This window comes from Muscardinus avellanarius (assembly GCF_963383645.1).
Source record: "Muscardinus avellanarius genome assembly, chromosome: 4".
Classification (NCBI taxonomy): domain Eukaryota; kingdom Metazoa; phylum Chordata; class Mammalia; order Rodentia; family Gliridae; genus Muscardinus; species Muscardinus avellanarius.
Window position 1 is genome coordinate 151,833,452 of NC_137789.1, and position 19,737 is coordinate 151,853,188.

General features: G+C 47.2%; 1 protein-coding gene across 4 annotated transcripts in view; it reads left to right on the forward strand.

Moving 5' to 3' along the window:
* Positions 1-19,737, forward strand: part of PLPP4 (phospholipid phosphatase 4) — a gene marked incomplete at both ends in the record, with an annotated part of 110,658 nt that overhangs the window by 30,550 nt on the left and 60,371 nt on the right. For 3 of the 4 annotated variants that reach the window (XM_080693804.1, XM_080693805.1, XM_080693806.1), the window contains 2 exons: positions 9,932-10,040; positions 17,544-17,634. In XM_080693804.1, the coding sequence (XP_080549930.1) occupies positions 9,932-10,040; positions 17,544-17,634 (200 nt within the window). The remainder of the gene's footprint in view (positions 1-9,931; positions 10,041-17,543; positions 17,635-19,737) is intronic. The other variant, XM_080693807.1, reaches the window with a different exon arrangement.

Sequence of the window (19,737 nt, forward strand, 5' to 3'; positions counted from 1 at the left end):
GGGCAGCATCTGAGCCAGGGAGAGGGGTCCTCACTCCTTGGGGACCCTGGGCTCCAGGGCACCTGCCACCTGAGGGGCTTTGAAGCTGACTCATTTACTGCATCTCTGGTTTCTCTTTCCTTCTGTTTCTGGTTTTCTTTCCTTGCCTCGCTTTCTTCCTCCTGATTTTCCTCATTACTCTTCCCTTCTCAGACATTACCAAAAGTCAGTGCAAGCGAAAGACTTCCCAGGAGTAGGCTGTCGCTTTGGCTGATAAAACACTTAATTTCAAAGTATCTCCATGGCCAGCAAGCAAAATTATTCTACAGTACTTGCCGTGGAAATGATCGGGCACCCTGTGGCCATTATCTGCGCTTTGATTTCATCTACTCCCCTCTTTACATTTAAAAAATTTTTATTGGTGCATTGTAATCATACATCTTGGTGAGGTTCAGAGTGATGGGCATACATCACACAGCGCTCCGTGAGCCCCTCCCCCACACGACACTGAGATTGGCCTTGATACATTTACATACGTCCATCGTGGCCATTGAGGTGTCTCCCCCATGGGGTCTCCCTTAGGCCCCCTCTGTCACTCCCTTAGGGTTTCTCTTCCTTTGTCTGGAGTCCCTCCTGGGTGCCAGTTTCTTCATACCTTCCACATATGAGGGAGAACATCCAACCTTTCACTTTTTTTGACTGACTAATCTCCTGTAGGACGATATTTTCGAGTTCCATTCATTTCCCTGCAAATGATATAATTTTGTTCTTTATGGCTGAGAAGAATTCCATCGTCTGTAAATCCCATAGTTTTGTAATCCGTTCATCTCTTGATGGACACCTAGGCTGGTGCCATAAAATTTAGTCATTATGAATTGGGCTACTTTAAGTGTAGATATATAGGCATTATTATGGTGGTCTGATTTCAGTTCTTTTGGGTAGACACCAGGAGTGGTAGAGCTGGGTAGGTTCATTCTTATTTTTATGAGAACATTCCACAGTTTTCCAAAGTGGTTGCACTAATTTGCAGTCCCACCATCAATACATTAGAGTTCCTACTTCTCCACATCCCCTCCAAATTTTATTATCATATGTGTTTTTAATGATTGCCATTCTAATTGGAGTTAGGTGAAACCTCAGAGGAGTTTTGATTTGCATCTCTCTGATTGCTAATGATATTGAACCTTTTTTCATATATCTACTGGCCATTTGAATTTCTTCTTTTGTGAAGTGTCTTGTTGGTTCACTTGCTCATTATTTTGCCTGGGTCATTTGTTTTTCTTGGAGGTAAGAAGCAAATCCCAACATGGCATTGTTTCATAGGCAAGCACTTCAATATGTAACTTTAACCAGAACTTAAAAAATCAAGAAAACAGTCAACAAACAATAACGACAAAGACAATCCCTCCACAATACTCTTTGCAACACCTACTGATATTAATAATCAGTTTTTGAATTAAGACACAAAGAGCATACCTTATTTGGTGTGCACATTTTTTAAAACTATATATAGTTTTTACATGTGAAAATTTTCAGTGATGAATACTGTTAATGCCAATCGCCGAGTGCCTCCTGGAGAGCTAACAATCAACCCCAGTCTTCTCCCTTCCCAGCAGGGTGTTCAGCCATTTTCAGGTGAGGAGGGGGACTTAGCGATGTGCCCCAGGTCCTAAAGCCCCAACTGGATGCTGCCGTCCCAGCCTCCACAGCCTGGGCTTCTGTAGACCGGGGCTCTTGGCTGGGGTTCAGGCCACAAACACTTTTCCAGTCTCGAGTTGCTTACTGCCTAGAAGAAGGCATCCTCTGTAGAAAAGTGTGAAGTTAGTTACTCTGAACATTTGGCCTTTGGGGTGATGCGCTGGCCTCTGCACATGGTCTTTGTGCAAGCTTGGCTTACGTTTCTGTCTGCGCCCCAACACAGGCTTCTTTGAATGTGCTCTGATTTTCTGGGAAGCAGAAATGGTTTGGAATATGCTGTAGCTGCTAGAGACAAAACCCTGTCGGCAGGGAGCGTGCCTTGAGGACAGAGTGGCCGGTTACTGGTCAAGTTCCATCTGCATTACCTCATTACCCGTCCATTCCTTATCACAGCCCCGTGGGGTAGGTAGTATTATTCCTCCATTTACAGAGAGGCAGCCAGGGCTCAGAGGACTTGCCCAAGGTCATGCAGCCTGGGAGTGGCAAGGGTAGACCAGGCTCAAGGTCATTGGTAATCCATGGAATCCTTTGGTTATTTGTTTTTCTGGTATTGGGGATTAAACCCAGGGAAGCATTCTACCTCTCAGCTACACCCTCAGCATAATTTTATTTTTTATTTTGAAACAGGGTCTTGCTGAGTTGCTGTGGCTGGCCTTGAGCTCGCAATCCTCCTGTCTCAGCCTCCCAAGTCCTGGGATTATAGGCATGAGCCACCACATCTAGCCCATAACATCTTTTAGAGGTCAGTGGGAAGACTGGGGCCTCGAGAACTTCCCTGTTGAGTTAGAAGAGCCAGCCACAGGGTGACAAGGGCGTCACTGTCCCTTGGTCGAGGACTGGTTGTTGTTGCTAGTGATGTTGAGATTGGCCATTCATTCTTCTGGATTCCAGCTGTGGCTGACTCTGTTGCCACATTCAGCATGTGGACAGTGACAGATACATACTCTGAATCATCTGTAGAGGACCAGGACCCTCACCAGGGGAAAGGGGGTCACCCAGCTACCAGAGCTCCCCAAACTACACGCCTCCTCCAAACAAAACCAAGTGGGTGGTAACCTTATGTGTAGATAACATTCAGGGGCCAATGACCAAAGGCTTTGACATCTGATGCCAGTGACTCAGCATCCCTTAACTGTGCTCTTCAGAGTGTGATTTGTAGTTTTAGTCACTGTTGTTATAGGCTGGTCCCTGGCAAGTTGGAGACACACAGTGAAAATCTGTTGAATAAATCAACAATTGGCAAAGATGATATTCCAGTGTCTGTCCCTTCCTGTGCCCTGCTTGTGTGACCAGATATGTATCCTAGACTACTGGTGTGTGTGTGTGTGTGTGTGTGTGTGTGTGTGTGTGTGTGTGTGTGTATACAAATGTAGTTGTTCACCTGGCACAAGTCTAGACACTAGTCTGGGGTCCTCTAGGGCTCTGGGGTGGAGCCATGTTCTTATTTGATGCCAGGCCAGTAAAAGGCCTGGAGAGTCCCCAGGGGTGCCATGTGTCCCCCTGAACTTGCACCTGCTGCCCAGAGATAAAGCTGTTGGTGATCAAAGGAAGGTAGGCAGGCGTGGTCTTGGGACTGGGTAGGAGAGAGTCTCCTGAAAAGGCGCTGGGCTTCCTGTTGTTCTGCTTCAACTTCCTACAACTTCAGTGTTCTGCCCGCTTCTCATTCTTTTTCAGCAGCGGGTCCCCCTTTTGTTTCCTTTTTTCCATTTCAAGTCCTTTTAGTGCATTTACCCTGCATCTTACAGAGGGGCATGTGTTTCTTGCCTTTCTTTACTTAAGTTTGTGTTTGCCTGTTTGTATGTTTGTGCATGTTGTGTGCATGTATGTTTGTGTATGTTGTGCATATGTGTGAGATATGTAGTTAAGGGGATTTAGCATCAGCACACTGTATGGACTATGCATGAATTAAAGGAAGAATTGCTTGATATAAAGTTAGTTGTGGCTGGGCGTGGTGGCACACGCTTGTCATCCCCGCACTTGGGAGGTGGAGACAGGAGGATGGCACAGGTTCGAAGCCAGACACGCTGGCTTAAGAGACCCTGTTTCCAAATTTTAAAAAAGTATAAAAAATAGGTCTGGGAGTGTAGCCCGGAGGTAGAAGTACCACCAAAAAAAAAAGTTAGTTGTGTCCCTGGATTTTCATCATGTCTTTTCCAAGCTCTTTATAAACTGTATCATGGAAAATCTAAGGAGAAGACGAGTAATGGCAAAGGAGAAAGCAAGGTGTGCACCGAGGATGAGACTCCTTCAATTCAGACAGCAAAGAAACAGAAGCTGGAATTTTATTAAAATTCAGCAAGGCACTTGACTTCGGACAGTTAGAGTTTTCATGAAAGAAACATCGTATGTTTAGTAGTAACTCCATGGTTTTCACATAGAATCGTTCGACCTACACGGTTCAGGCATTTTATTTTTATATTTTTATTGGTGCCTTGTAAGTGTACAACGCAGTGGGATCCAGAGTGATGTCCGTGCATGCGCACAGGACTTGGTGTGCTTCCTCCGCGCTCCCCGCCCGCTTCTCCCTCCTCGTACACATCATTGAGGCCGGTAGTGAGACCTGCACCTAGGGACAGAACATTGTTTGACTGAACCGTACCTCCCTCAGCCCTCCTTTTCCCCTCCCCACTTCCCTTCTCAACCCCCTTCTACTATTCTACAGAACACCCTTGAAGAGACATTTTATTTTTCCTTTGAATTCCTGTGAAGTGAAAGGACACTGACGATGATTAACATTTTGTGACTGTTTCTAATAAGAGAGAAGTCATTTATTTGGAGGGTAGCCTGGCACTGGCTGCTGAAGTAGGTTCACTGATAATAATGAGGAAAATATTGCGCTCACACCCATGCGGTCTCATTAAATGGCGCTTTTTTGTTGATGTGATTAATAAATGGCACTTTGTGATCTTGTTGGATTTCCATTGCTCCTTCTGGCAAGAGCTCTTCCTTCTGTTTATTTTTGGTTATCAGATCTGATAAGGTTTTAGAAGTTCTCTCTCTCTCTCTCTCTCTCTCTCTCTCTCTCTCTCTCTCCCCCTTCTCTTTTATAGTAGGGATTGGACCCAGGGTCATTCTACCTCTGAGTCACACACACACACAGCCCCCTTTTATTTATAAATAGGGTCCTGCTAAATAGCCTTTGATCCTTTGATCCTCCTGTCTCAGCCTCCCAAATACTGAGATTTCAGGCATGTGTCACCAGCCCAGCCTTGCCCCACCTCAAACACCCCATGACAGCTGTTGGTAACAGGCAGCGATCCTCAGAATCTGAGCGCAGAGGGCCCTGCCTTGTGTGAGTCGTCGCCCCAGCTCTTCTCTTCCTATCCGAGGCTGCACAGTTGGGGAAACGCCGTTCAGTGAGAACAAAGGTGCAGCTCAGGCCCCAGAGGAGCTGCGTGTGGATGGAGCCGTCAGAGCCTGAGCACGGTGGGATGTTTCCATCTGTGCTGTTTGGTTGGTGCCAAAGCAAACGAAATAGTTCAACACACCTGTGATGGTCAAAGGATCGCTGCACATTCTTCAGCCTCTTTGAAGACTCACAGACACGGGTCACTCTGCTGGTCAGGAATGTGCCGATGCTTGTAAGACCTGTTCATGCTGGCCGGCCACGTTCCCCTCTGCCCAGTGGCCCCAGATTGCCTTTTGAGTGCGTTGAGTTTTCCTTTTTAATTTTTGTACTTTTGTCTTCATCTCATGAGATGATCTTCGGGGTCTAGTCATAGAGCCATGGATGACCTACCAACACCACGGGGTGGAGGCCGATGCCCCTCCAGGTGTCGTCCATTCTTCACATCTTGCATGGGACGGTCTTGGGGGGCAGGCCCTCTTCACCTCATGGAGGGTTGGGTTCTGTTCAGAGTTAGGAGCCAAGAGCATACTTTTGTTTCCATTGCATTTATTCTGATGCTTACCAGCTGTTTATGGAGGAACTGCTGGTTTTATATTTGAGGGACATGCAGTTTCATGTGTAATTAAATAGTTTAATTTACAAAAGGATTTCATCTTTAAAAAGCGACAGTGCATAGCCAGGTGTGGTGGCCTATGTTTGTAATCCCAGCATTTGAGAGGCTGAGATGGGATTGGGGTTCAAAGACAGCCTCAGCTGCTACTTAGTGAGGCCCTTTGCAACTCAGCAAGACCCTGTTTCAAAATAAAGAATAAAAAAATAGGGCTGGGGCTGTAGCTCAGAGGTAGAATGCCCCTGGATGCTATCCCCAGTACCACATAAAAGAAAATAAATAAATAAAAGGTGATGGTACAGGTGTGGGTGCAGGGTGGATAAGGTAGAACCTTCTTTCTTTCTTTTTTTCTTTCTTTCTTTCCTTTTACTTCCTTCTTTCTGTTTTTTCTTTTGGTATGTGGTTCTGGGGATTGAAGCCAGTGGCATTCTATTTCTAAGCTATCCCCTCAGAATATTTTTTAAATATTTTATTAAATAATATATTTTTTAAAATTTTGAAACACATCTTACAACGTTGCTTGAGAGTCTTACTAAGTTGCTGAGGCTGGCCTCAAACCTGAAATTCTCCTGTCTCAGTCTCTAAAGTACTAGGATTATAGGCATGTGCCACCATACCTGGTCCAATCTGGTTTTGAAGTGGCTCAAGCTGGGAAACTGGCATTTCCTGAGATGCCGAGTCTTACGCTTTGGCATGCACATGAATCTTTGTGGTCTTGTCAAGTGGGTCTCTGGCTCGACAGGTCTGGGGCGGGCCCCGAGGCTCTCAGGTGTTACTGATGCCTGGACCCCTGTGGTTCAGGCTAGAGCTATAGACCAGCAGCACCGCATCACCAGGTAACTGGCTGGAAATGCCAGTTCCCAGGCCTTCTGCAGTCACAGGACCCTCAGGTGATTCCCCGGGGCCCATTGACCTGATGCACTGTCAGGGGTCCTTAGTGTGTACTGAGCCCTGGGGAAGAGGCAGCTGGAGACCGCTCTGTCACTCCTCGCCTGGAAACAGGGTTATAGTTCTTGGCTTTCTGGGCAATTCCAAAGAGCTTGCAGAAGGATACTTCCAAGCCTGGGCACATTTCACTTGGGAGCACCTGTCATGTTTCCAGGCTTTTCATTCCACTAGGTTCCCTCCTTTGTTCTTGTTATTATTATCTTTCTGTAGAGCCAGGGCATCTTACTTCTGACCTACAAACCCACCCCTTTTCATTTTATTGTTTTGAAATAAAATCTCTCTAGGTTGCTGAGGGTCTAAGTTTCACTAAGTTGCCGAGGCTGGCCTTGAACCTGAGATCCTCTTTTCTCAGCCTCCCAAGCACTGGGATTATGGGTGCCCAGCACACACCCAGCCCCATTTGTTTTCTTAAGACCCGAAGGCCCCTACGCAGCCGCCTCGTTGCCTGGGTCCTGGGAGGCAGATGCTGGTAGCTGGAGCATAACGGGAGAAGGGACATCTATCTTCTTGGTACCGCTGCTCCCAGAACATGCCATTTTCTTGACAGATGTGTCCTGGATGTAGCTACTCTGGGAAGGGTGAGGGATTGTGCAAAAGGCTGGGTGTACCCTCCAGGCTTTAGAAAAACGGACCCGAGGAAAGGAAGACAGAGAGGCGAGGAAGGAGGGTGCTGAGGGGTGGTCCAGGCATGGGCCCCGCGGCTGCTGCATGGGGAAAAATGCGAGTGGGGGCGGTCTGGCCATCGCCATGAATAGCACCTGTGGGTGCAGGTCGTGTTTCCAAGGTGGCTGCAGCCATATCCCGTGTCCACTTGGGGTCCGCCATGGGCACTTGCCACAGCACGGTCAAGGGGTGCAGCCAGCTCCCCGCCTTTGGACTTGGTTGACCTTGACTCTCTCCCAACTAATTGAATGTAGGAGAAATGGCACTGTGTGGCTCCGGAGTCTAGGTCAGGAAAAGCCTCTGAGCTTCTGCCTGCTCCTCTTGGGATACAGGTTCTGGGGGAAGCCAGTGGTTGGGGTAGAATTCTGACTCCAGGGGGCAGCTCCAGCTGGACTCCCAGCTGACAGCTGGTGCCAGCAGCTGGCCAGGGGGTGGCCATCTTGATGGGCGGCCCAGTGCAGCCCTCTGATGACCACAGCCCTAGGCATCATTATCTAGTGCTCTGGACACAGGAGAGATTCGGAGTGAGAACTGCCCAGCTGTACTCCTGCTTCCTGAGCTGCCATCTCCTGGGCAAAATACAGTGTTTTGGGGCGATTTCTTATGTAGCCTTAGAAGCTGGAGTAATCTGGAAGCTTTGAGTTATGACAAGTAGGTTATATGTTCTTAAAACCATCTCTCAAACAAAATTCATTGTGTTTCATTTCATTTAAAATGTCTTAAAAACACCGGGGAGCAAGGAATAAGCTGTCACAGAATGAAACAAACATCCTAAGAACTACCTGATAGACACAGATATCTGTGGGCTGGAGTGTAATGGTAATAGTAATAAAACCCAAGGCTCTGCTCACGGTCTGTTAGGCATTCCATGTGTATTCTTTCATTTGATTTCCATCCCAGCGTGTATGGTGTGGCCACAGTACAGAGGAAACCAAGGCTCAGAGATGTTCAGGGAAGGTCTGGCCAGGAGCCTCACACCAGACTTGGGATTTGAATGGCTCTGTGGCCTGACCCCAGACTCATCTTGTGGAGGGTGGGAGAGCTGTTGTGTTGACCAGGAGAGTCAAGTCACCAAGCCTCAGTGCTGTAGGGACAAGGGTGTCCAACCCTTAGAGATCATTTAGATCTGTGCTCGGACTCAGGGCCTATCAGGGCACCTAGAAAGTGTGTTAAACCCACATGGCCAGGCCCTGTCTCTATTATCTGTAGCTTTAGGATGGGGTGCTTTCCATAAAGTTCTGACCTATCTCCAGTGGAGGCCTCTGATGTAGTCCAACCTCCCCTGCTGCAGTGAGAACATTGAGACCCCACAAGAAGTGGCTGGTTCTGCAGAACAGGGTGGCTTGAAGGGAGCTGGGGTTGGGAGCAGGTTTCCTGCCGCTGAGACAGGGTGCCCCCTCCGCCTGGCTCTGGAGGAGGTGTGGAGGGGTGGCAGTGGTCCCTGCAGACGTTACCATGGTGACAGGATCTCAGTGCACTCAGGATAGGGTTCTGCAAGTGTGGGGTAGTGACTTGCTGGCTGTGCTCTGACCATGCGATACGCACGCGCCCATTCCCTAAGCTGACCAGCGCTTTCCACGTGACATCCATGTACCAGGGAGAGGTATTGGGGACACAGTGCTGAGTCTGTCACAGACACCACTTTATTCTTGAAATCACATAAGTGCATGGATTTTCAGGACTTTGGGCTTTGGAAGCCCAAACCAGAAGCCTTTGGATGGCTTCAGCCTCCCCGACCTGCCCGTCTGCATGTCCTTCCCTTGCGCCCTTCTCTTGCCCACTCTTTGGGCATCTCTGCCAATATGGCTGCTCTAACCCCCAAGCCCCAACGCCCCTCCACCTTCCCTCCTCTGCTCTGCTCCAGATCCCATCCTCTCCACTGCCAGGGCCACTGCGTGGAGCTGGACTTTTCATCCCATTTGCTGAGTGACTCAAAACCAAAGTTCCTTGCCCTGGCCCTCGAAGCCCCAGATCTCCCTGGCCCTGTGGCCGTCTCTGGCTGTGTCTGGAGCCACAGCTGAGTGAGGCTGTCAGGTAGAAATTGAGCTGGAGACCTGGGAGGTGCTGATGACTGAGACCCTAAAAAGCAACCTAGGCACTTTCTGCCTCTTCCTGCTCCTTTTGGTGGTGATTGGTTTTTGTTACCCAATCAATGGAGACTCAACCCGGGGATCTGAGATAGGATGCTTAAAGCTGTCGTGTCTGCAGACCAGAATGCACCTACCTGTCCCCCTTTCCTTCCCATCTGTGCTCTTGGCATCTCTCTCCTAACCCAACCTTCCATCTTCTCTTGGACGCTTTCCATTCTCGCTCTGCCCCCTAGTGGCAGTGTTGGTTACAGCAAGGCACCCTCTGGGCTCTGTGGAGGGATAGAGTTTCAGGCTTTCTGACCCAGAAGAGCTAGACACTCTCCCGGTTTTTGTTCCAACTCAAGCCCGCATTGCTCCCTGAGGCCTTGCTGCTGGCCTTGCTCCACCTGAACCTTTCAGGTTGCTTTGGAACCCCAGGTTCTTGGAATCTTTATACAGCAGCCCAGGGCCATTTCTTACTTGTGAAATGGGTCCTTACTGGCAGGTGGCAACAGAAGGTTCTACCCAGTCTTACCGAGCCCTGGGAACTGCGAACTGCAGGCGGGTAGCAGCAGAATGCTCAGCTCTCATGTGCTTGTCTTTGTTTTGTTTCAGTTTTACAGAGTTTTTGGATCCATTCCAGAGAGTCATCCAGCCGGAAGAGATCTGGCTCTATAAGAACCCTCTGGTGCAATCAGACAACATACCTACCCGCCTCATGTTTGTAAGTAGCGCAATTTCATGGCTGAATTGACCTCTCTCCCCAGTATGAACCAAACGGGCTTTTGTCTTTGAGTTCCTAACCCTGGCTGAGGACGGTGGGCAGCTTGGAATAAAGAAAAGAAGGGCAGCCCATCCAAGTACAACGGGCTCCGGCTCGTGCTGCTGTTGCTGTGTTATGTGAACAGTCGTAACTTCCCAGTGTTTTAGAAAGAGAAAAGACTCACTTTCTTGAGCTATGTGAGTTATTTCCAGTTGTTGACAGTAAAGGAAGACTAGAAGCCAGTGACAAGAATTTCGTGTCCCTCTCCTTTCACAGTAAACCTCAGTTTTGCCAAACTCAGGCACTACGTAGCTCCGTTAGCCACTTTCTGACTTTAGCTAATCAGTTGCTCGCCACCAATGAGACCACTCTGGCTTAACGAACCTCTACAGACTGGCTTGCGTCTCCTTCTAGAAAAAGTGGGCAAGCCACTGAATAGCTGTGGATATGCCCAGATTCCTTTTACCTCCTCCCACTGGTGCACACCGATTGCAACCTTTCAGTCTGTATTTCTGCATGCCAGACACTTTGCTGAGGGCTGAAGGGAGGATGCTCTCATTTGATTCCATCCCATCCACTGAGGAAGGGGTCGTTGTTGACCACAGGGTGCAGGTGCAGATGGTCTCACCTGAAGTTACACAGCTGGTGAGAGGCAGCGGCAGCCCCAGCTCTGGGCTCAGCTCTCTGCAAGGGCTGCCCCGTGGGTGGGAGCAGACAGTCCAGGCCTCTTGTAGATGCTAATGAGCCCCTGGAGGATTGTCATCAAACCTTTCTGGTGCAGAGGAAATATTTAAGCTCCCCCTTGTTACTGAGAGATAATGTAACTTTTAGATGGGCAGACCCGGGGCTTGAATGTTATTCTTGTTGACCCACCATGGTGACTGTGCCTCTGGGAACTGAGGTGGCTGTTCTAGAACTTTCAAAAAGGATCTCAGGGCTGTTTCTGCATTTGTAAAGAAATCCCTCTGACATTATGGAGGAAATTTTACTAATTATCTTTGTGTGTGAAAACTTTCCAAAATGCTCTTAACAACACAGTGAATATTAAAGAATTGTTATAATTTCTTTTTTTGTGATAGTGGGGTTTGAACACAGGGGCATTCTACTTCTGTGCTATACCCCTATCCCTATTTTATTTTGAAACAGGGCCTCACTAAGCTGTGGAGGGCCTCACTGAGATGCTGAGGCCAACCAAAAACCCATGATCCTCCTATCTTAGCCTCTCAAGTACTGGGATTATAAGTGTGTGCCACCACACCCGGCTTTACAATTGCTTTTAGTAATTACTTTTCTGCTGGAGGAAAAACTAGATTTTTTTTTAATCTCAGGGGAATTGATATATTAGGGTGGCCAGGAGGAGGGCATAAGTAATACCCAAGTATTATAACAAAACCATTTCCTTCTCTGACAAATCTTCTATAAATCCCCCAAATGAGGGAATCTGTGTGTGTCTAATGAGTTTGCAGCTTTAATAGTGGGAAAGCTTCTGCTTATCCCTTATTCTCATTCTTCATGAAACTTACATTTCACGTGCTCTATAAAACACAGTTTGGAGATGAATGTTCATACAGGCTATTGTGAGAAATTTGTGGCTGCGCCCTAGATTTAGGAACAATGGATTGTTTTGAAGACTGGATATAAATGCCACAAATATCTGGCTTCAGACACAGATAGGATGGAGCTATTTGCATACTGGCAATGGAAGGAAAGAGGTGGCAGAGGAGTTATTCAGTGCTGGCACTCTCAGAAAATAGAAGGGTATTCAACCCCACGCACCCATTCGTGCTCTAATCTAACGGAGTAAGTTCAGCCTCTTATTTTGCTAATAGTAGTTGATGATTTTTACTCATCTGCTCACAGAATTTTGTGCAATTTCATAATAACCCAAGGAGAACAGTAGGTGCATTTATAATACCTGCATCACCAAGATGAAAATTACTTTGTCTTTCCATAAATTGTATTTGTCCTCTGGAATTTTATTAGCAGTTTAATATATCACTTGTCAGCTTTTGATCCTTCAAAACCTCCCAATGTTTATAAAAGAATGTTCAATGGAGTGTATATTTTCACTGATATTTAAAATAGCTTGAATTCTTTTGAAAGGGCAATTTTTATTATTTAATACATAAAAAGATCCTGTCTCTCTTTTATTTTGGTTTGGGATATTTTAATGTAAAGGTAAACTTTTTAATCAAGATATTTTTTAAAGGCAGCTCATATTGACCCAGATGGTTCTTCATTGAGTAATTAGTGCCTCTGGAGCCATGGATGTACATAGGCGTGTGTGTGTGTGTGTGTGTGTGTGTGTGTGTGTGTGTGTGCGCATTTTAGAGGAGTCAGTTGATCAACTGTAACAAAACTAGCAGTCATGGTTAGGGGATTGAGTGAAGTACAGTTCAGTGATTGAATAAACAAGAATAACATCAGCAGGAGGTTCCCTAACCAGCACTTTCCCTGCCTGTCAACATGAAGGCCAGGTGTGGTTGAGACTGATCTTAAGAGTTTGTTGATGACTCAGTGATCCTGTGGGTCAGAGGGACAGGCAGTCTGAGGATTCTTTTCAGATACGCCAAGTCCTGGCTTAACATTCCCGAGTGGCCAGCCACCTTTCCAGTAGGCTGCTCTCTTATTCAAAAGAGGGAGGTCACGGTTCCTTGCTGAATGTGTGGGGTTCGTCAGAACATGTTTAAACACCTACTTTTAGTGTAGGACAACTTGGGATTGGTTGTTGATTTGTTAAATATGCCTTTATTGGTGCACTGTAAGTATACGTCGTAATGACATGCACACCGACAGACATGCGTGCAGCACCTGTACACTTCTCTTTTTTACTGCTAGAGTTGACATCTCTGTGTATTCAGCAGACACTTCCCAGGGAGCCTGCTGTGGGGAGCTAAGGCTATGAAGTCAATGGGTGATGGGAGATGGGGTATCTCCTTAGGGACCCTGCAGGATCGTGGGGGAGATGATGCCCTAACACAAAGTAGAATCTGGAAAAGGCCGGAGGGGAGGCCCAGGGGAGCATCTAGGAGCTTCCTCATCACAGTCATCATCATCATCGTCATCGTCATACACCCACACAGCAGCCAGCATTTCTTGAGTACAGGGACTGAGCTCCACACTTTCCATGCAGTCACAGCTGATCCTCAGAATCCACTGTGCTGAGTACTTTTGTTGACCCCATAATTTCAGGGTGAAAACAACAAGGTGTCCAAAGTCTGGTCCACATCATTCAGCGCCTGGACCAGGAGCTGCGCATGGGCTGCCAGCACATGGGGTTCTGTGTGCAGTGGACAGGGGATGAGTAAGAGGACTGGTTTCTAGGTCTTGGGATTAGAGGTTTCTCTGGAGTCTCAGAGGCAGCAGCAGCAGGGATAGACCCAGACTGTGGACAACTTCAGTTTAGTTTATTATTACTTCATTCAACCGACAGTTATGAAACCAAGCACGGTGCCAGGTAGCAGGGCAGCCGAGCTGAGTTGGATGTGCTTTCCAGTCTACTGGGGCTGAAAACATAAGCACAAGGTAAACAGGTTAGCATCACTGGGAAACCTTTGGAGAACAGGTGAGAATAGGGACTCAAAGCAACAATAGGTATATGCAAATTTATTTTCTTGGCTTAAGAAAAAAATCCACCCCACACCTACCTTTTGCCCTAGTCCCTTTTTGCTCTGGCCACAGTGTGCCCTATTTACTATCTTAGAATCAGACCGGCATGGTGTTGAGTTGAGAGCAGGGTTTTGTATTCTGGAATAGAGTGCTTCTAAGGAAGACAGAAATAAAGTCATGTTGGGATAGGGGGCAAGATGGAATGAAAAGAGGTGAGGCTGGCTCCTGTTAGTTTAATTTGTAGGCTCTTTCCATAAGACATTGATAACCCTTCCTCTCATGATGGGATGCCATTGTTCACCCAGCGCTGGGCTTCTTCAAGGTAGCTCCGTTTCCTGAAGTTGACTTCATGATCATTTTGTGCCATACCTATCTCTCAGGTGCCAGAAATGGAGAAGCTTTGGCCCACGGTGCCATGGCTCTGTGGCCACACCCAAGCAACCAGCGCCTCTCTGGATAACACCTTGACAGTGGGCTGTCCTTAATCCCTTCTAGCTGTTAAAAGCTCCAGGCAAGCTGAGTATGGTGGCACATGCCTGTAATCATGGTACTGGGGAGACTAAAAAGGAGGATTGCAGGTTTGAAGCTAGCCTCAGCAGTGTAGCAAGAACATCAGCAATTTAGCAAGACCCTGTTTCTAAATAAAAATGAAGAAGGGCTGGGTATATATCATGGGGTAGAATGCTTCGAGTTCAATTTCCAGTAACACGTGTACACACACACACACACACACACACACACACACACACACACACACACTACAAGCATCCTAGTACCCTTCTCCATCAGATATGTTGCTCCAAGTTCTGTGGTTTCCCATGAGCATCCAGAGAGAACCAGGCAGACAGACCCGGTCTCTAGGTGGAGGCTGGGGATGGGGGGAGACTCCTGTGTTGGTGTCATTGGTGAGTACATGAGGTTGGGACCTAGATGGAGGCATTGTTCACTTGGGATATGGGCACAGTGCCTGGGGAATTGGGCTCTTTTCTGCCTCGTCCTCCTTCCCGCAGGTCCAGGTTCTCCCTATTCAGATGTAAGGGCTGAGCTGGGGTTGAGCTGAAGTCACCTTACTTCCATATGTCTGGGGACAGGATCCTGGTACCCTTTGCTGGTACAGTCTGGGCCACTTATTATCATTCTTTCCTGGGAAATAGTGAAATAGTAGCCAACAACCAGTATTTCCTTGATGCTATCTCTCCACCAGGCTGGATGGGCAGCTCATTATCTAGCTTTGCAGATCTGGAAAGCCACCTGGCCTCTTGGACAGTACCTCTCTGTCCTCTGTGAAAGGTGGGCTTAGCATCATGTCCCTCCCCAGTGTGCAGAGTCTCATGCAAGATAAGGCTGTGATGTTTTGCCTGGTGCTTGGTGCATAGCAAACATTCGGTAGCTGTGAGCGCCATGAGCCCTACCTTGGCCATGGAGTTCTTCTTATGCCTATCCTCTAGCTAAGGACCTGGAGCACTGAGGTGAGGAGGTGAGCCCCTTGCTCAAGGACACGGACATAAGTGTCTGAGCTGGGGCTGGAACTCAGCTCTCCTTCACCGGCATCTGTCCCACACATTGTCTTCTATAGAGCTCCGCTCCTCAGCCTGTGCAGTAAACATCATGGAAGAACAGCCATGTGCTGGCTAATGATCACATATGGCATCTCCTTACCCAGGCGCTGTGTAGCACAGTGAGTCATTGGAAAATGTTGTTCACTCCATGATCAATAGCAGCCTCAGTTTCTCCACCTGTAACTGTTGGGCGGAAGTGGTCACCAGGATGTAGGACACCCGTCCAGGAGCCTGGCAGCCCAGTCTGGGGGTTCTGGGTCCCACTAGCTGTGTGTCTTGTGTGAACACATATCTCTCAGAGCTTTAGATTTGTTATCTGTGCAATGAGGGTAATGTTTCCCCAGTAGAGAAGTGAAAAGACGGGTCACAGGAGAAAAGCCCCTAACATGTGCTCACTCTGAGGCAGCTGTCACCAACATTTCAGCCATTATTCACATCCTGGAAGCAACCACCTTGCCTTTCTCCTCTGGCCAGGAGAAAAGGCAGCTACTGTGCTTAATTTAATGTTTCTTACTTTCTAAGGGGGCTAAAAGTGCAGAGCTTACACAGTCTGGGGGACAGTCCCCATTGTAGAACTTATTGACTGCATGACTTTCAGCAGGCTGCTTAAGCTCTCTGTGCCTTAGCTTCCCGTCCACTAAGCGGAGCCTGCTTCATAGGGTTGCAGTGAAGACTGAGTTAATGTGTGTGAAGTGCTTAGAATAGACCATGGTCTTTGGTAAGCCTTTGTCCTTCTATCCCAGGATGGTCCAGGCAGTATCCCTGCACTCCACAGAGAGAGCACAACCCTGGCCCAGAGTGGGGTCAGCAAGCCCCTTGTATCCCACAGCCGCTGGGCTAGAGTTCATGGTTCTCTCTTGGGTCCTATTTATTAAGCACTAACCACCCTGGGCTAATCCTAGGAACGTCACACTTTTTCATAGTCCTAGAAACATTATCAGAGGGAAAACAATGTCAGGGAAAATTTATCCTGCCACTTTTGCCTCTCTCCGCACACCTGTGGGGAGGTAGAAGCAGCCCCTCTCCACCTTTGTTCCTCTGTTGCCTTCCTGTGCCCGAGGGCTGGAGGCCTGGGCAGAGGCGATGCACACTGGCTGTTCTCCCAGGTCTGCAGGGTGGGGAGGGAGGTGCAGGTTTCCTCTCTAGTTTACTGTCACTCGGCTCAGAGCTGCTGCAGGTGGGGCCATCTCAGATTATTTTGAATGATCATGTTCACTTGGGTGAATTCTGTTTTTATGACTTCTGGAGAGGGTTCTGAAAAGCCATAATTTTGTCCCATGAGGAAGCCCCTCTCCAAAAAGTGATTTCTCACTAAGGCACAGATGAATATTTCCAAAGTGTGAATAGTGTTGATTGCCACTTACCTCCTAGCCTTACCCTTTCCACCACTGACTGCTAGGCTAGTCGTGGATTTGTGAGATATCCAGTCTCTCCCGGTATTGTTATCCCAGGAAGTCATCATAAAGAACTTAACACAATTACCTGTTTTCTTGGCCATTGAAATGTCAAAAAACTGCTTGCTAATTATGAAAAGGTGGAGAAGACTCCATAAAGGAGTAAGTAAATCTGTTCTCCAAAGCCTGACCTCAGTACTAAGCAGCCACTTGTCCTCAGGCAGGCACACTATTTAGTCTTTGAGCCCAGAAAAGACAGCCACAGAGCCAAGAGTTGGACTTGATGGTACTTAGTGCAGATACTGCTTCATAGTAGCCTTTGCAATGCAGGTTAGTTGCATCTCTGTCTCACAAGCTTATTAATTCATTATGTGTGTTCTGAGCATCTGTGGGGAGGAAGACAATGGAGGAAGGGAAGAATAGGGATTTTATTCAAAAGGACTAACCTCTTATCTGGAGAAGAAATGGATTTTCAACAAAATAATACCAAAAGGGAATGAATTAATTGACTCTAAGCAAGTCCCACATTCTCATGTCACCAGAGATGGGGCAGGGAAGCCAGAAAGTTCCTCACCCCTCCACAGGGGAGAACCGAGGGAAGTTACTGGCAGTGATGGGTCATTATAATTATGGACAGTTCCTCTCTGTTTACAAAGCTACCACTTTGAACATGGCTCCCAGCAATTACAAATCAATTATAACTTACAATCAGACCTTTGGCTTTTCAAGTCTGTGTATCCTCTAAGTATAGATAAAAACCATCCTTCTTTGTCTGAGGCCAGAAGTTCCATAAGGGCATTTAACTAGAGTGTCGGAACGAAGCTAACTGGAACTAATTATCAAGCAGCCCTTCTGAAAGCAAACTGACGTCCTCATGAGGGATTGTTTGTTGTTTCTTCCAGGCAATTTCTTTCCTCACACCCTTGGCTGTTATTTGTGTGGTGAAAATTATCCGGCGAACAGACAAGACTGAAATTAAGGAAGCATTCTTAGGTAGAGTATGCACAGTTCCTGCTTTAGGGGATGGGGCTGATCTTTTCATGATTATATCATCACATGTTAGAAATCTCAGTTGCATCCAACTGATTTTTCTTTTGGTCATATGAAGCTTGGGACAAACAAGATGCGATAAACTTTAAGGCCAAAAAAGAGCCATGTTTGGTCCTTAAAGGGATTTTCAGAGGATGCCCGCTGTCGCTGTCCTTGGTGCTGAAGGCTGTCTGGGTGTCATATCAGAAATCTCAGCTCAGGCACAGAGGCAGGGTGGTTCTTGGCTCTCACAAAGCAACCCTGAGGCTCTGCTACCACCAACGGTGTCTTCTCACACTGTGGCTCATAGGCCCAGACTCGGGGCTGTTCAGAAGTCAACATGGGCTAGAGGTAAGAATGGCAAAAGCAAGTATAAAATAAAATAGAAATTAGAAACAAGCCCATAATGCATCTTCAGCTGAGGACAGTTGAAATTAAGCAGTTGTCATTATGTGAAGAGTGCTCCAATCCTTGTCATTGATTATAACAGGATTGCTATGAACTTCTCCCCAAGATGACCATGTGATGGCAGTTTGACATTTTAGAATTAAATGTTTTTCTGCTCTTTATCTGAATCAAATACAGAGTAAATGGCAGGTTTAAGGGATGTCCAACAGTATGTGGCTTGTTAAACAACTAAAACTAACCAGTAGCTAAATATTCAGTTTTTTAAACCCGGGTAAAAACTGAATTAGGTTGATTTTTTTTTGATACCTCATATAAAAGTTATCCAAATCCTCATCTCAGAATCTCTTTGGTGTGTTGAATGGACTCATAATCCAGCTAGGTAGTACATCTGGAATAGTGAGATACCTCACGAAAGGGTGGTTTTCTTAAGTTTTGGGTTTGGGGGAAATGAGAACGTAGCAAAATGTGGCTCTCCCTTTTCTTGGCAAGGGAGTGGGCCTGGGTGCAACTCTAGGGTATGTAGAGCAGACAGGGGCTTCTGCTCTCAACAATACACATGTTATCCCACACAACCAGGCTTCAGTTAGGCCTTTTTTAATCCAAAGGAAAAAACTAAAAGTATCCTTGCTTGCTCAAATAAATTAGGGGCTAAACTAAGCAATCTCACAGATATCCCAGGAGAGGAGGGGAAAGCACAGAGGCTCTCATGCAGGCTGCGGCAGGGACCTGGGGCATCAGGGGAAGAGACCTCAGCTCAAGACCACCTCTCTCCCTCTCCTGCTTGGGCTTTTTATCTGCTGCCCCAGATCTCGGGTTCGTGTGAGGCTTGGGCTCACATGGTGGCACCGCTGCCTTTCCCTGTGTCTCGAAACAGCCTCCTCCTGCCTCTGCCCCAGGTAGGAACTGTGACTCAACCCATTTCTCCAGCCTGGATATAAAGTCAGGAGTCTCTGGCCAGCCAAAGATTGCCTTGATCAGGTTAACTGTGTGCCCAGGCCTCTCATCTGTGGGTTGGAGGTCGGGTCACACAGTCTTGGTCTCTTCGGGTGAGGCAGCAGGAAAGTCAGCTTCTCCAAGAAGGTCACAGGTAGGTATCCTCCTGCACCTGGCTCAAGCAGCCAGGCAGTGTTAAGATTGGTATCATGGTGGTCACTGAATGACCTGTCAGGTGCCTTCTCAGTTGGCCTAGAATTCCCTTTGCTTCACTCTTTAATCTAGTTACTCCCCTGGCACAGAGTCCCCAGCTGAATGACAACAGGCAAGAACTCTCTCTCATGGCCATAGTTATAATTTACTGCTGGTTTTGGAGTCGGGCTGCTGCAATGGCAGCGGGTAGCTCACAGTTACCTTCTGTAGACATTTTCATTCTCAGCTAAATCTCCCTTATGGTGACATTTCAAAATTGAACACCAGACTCTGCGTCCTATATGTTAACTGAGAAGGCGGAATTATTGGATGTTCTGCTTTCCTAAATAAATGAGAGCCGGCCCGGGGAAAATGATGAAGAACCCCCATTGTGCATAGAGTTTTGAAACAATATCTCTGCCTTTGGAAGTCCTGGAAGTGGAGGCTGAGGAAATGATCATTAAACATGAAGGGCAGAAAACTGGGTGATTTCTGATGTTTGGAATCCAGGACTTTCTCAGTGAGGAGGATTCG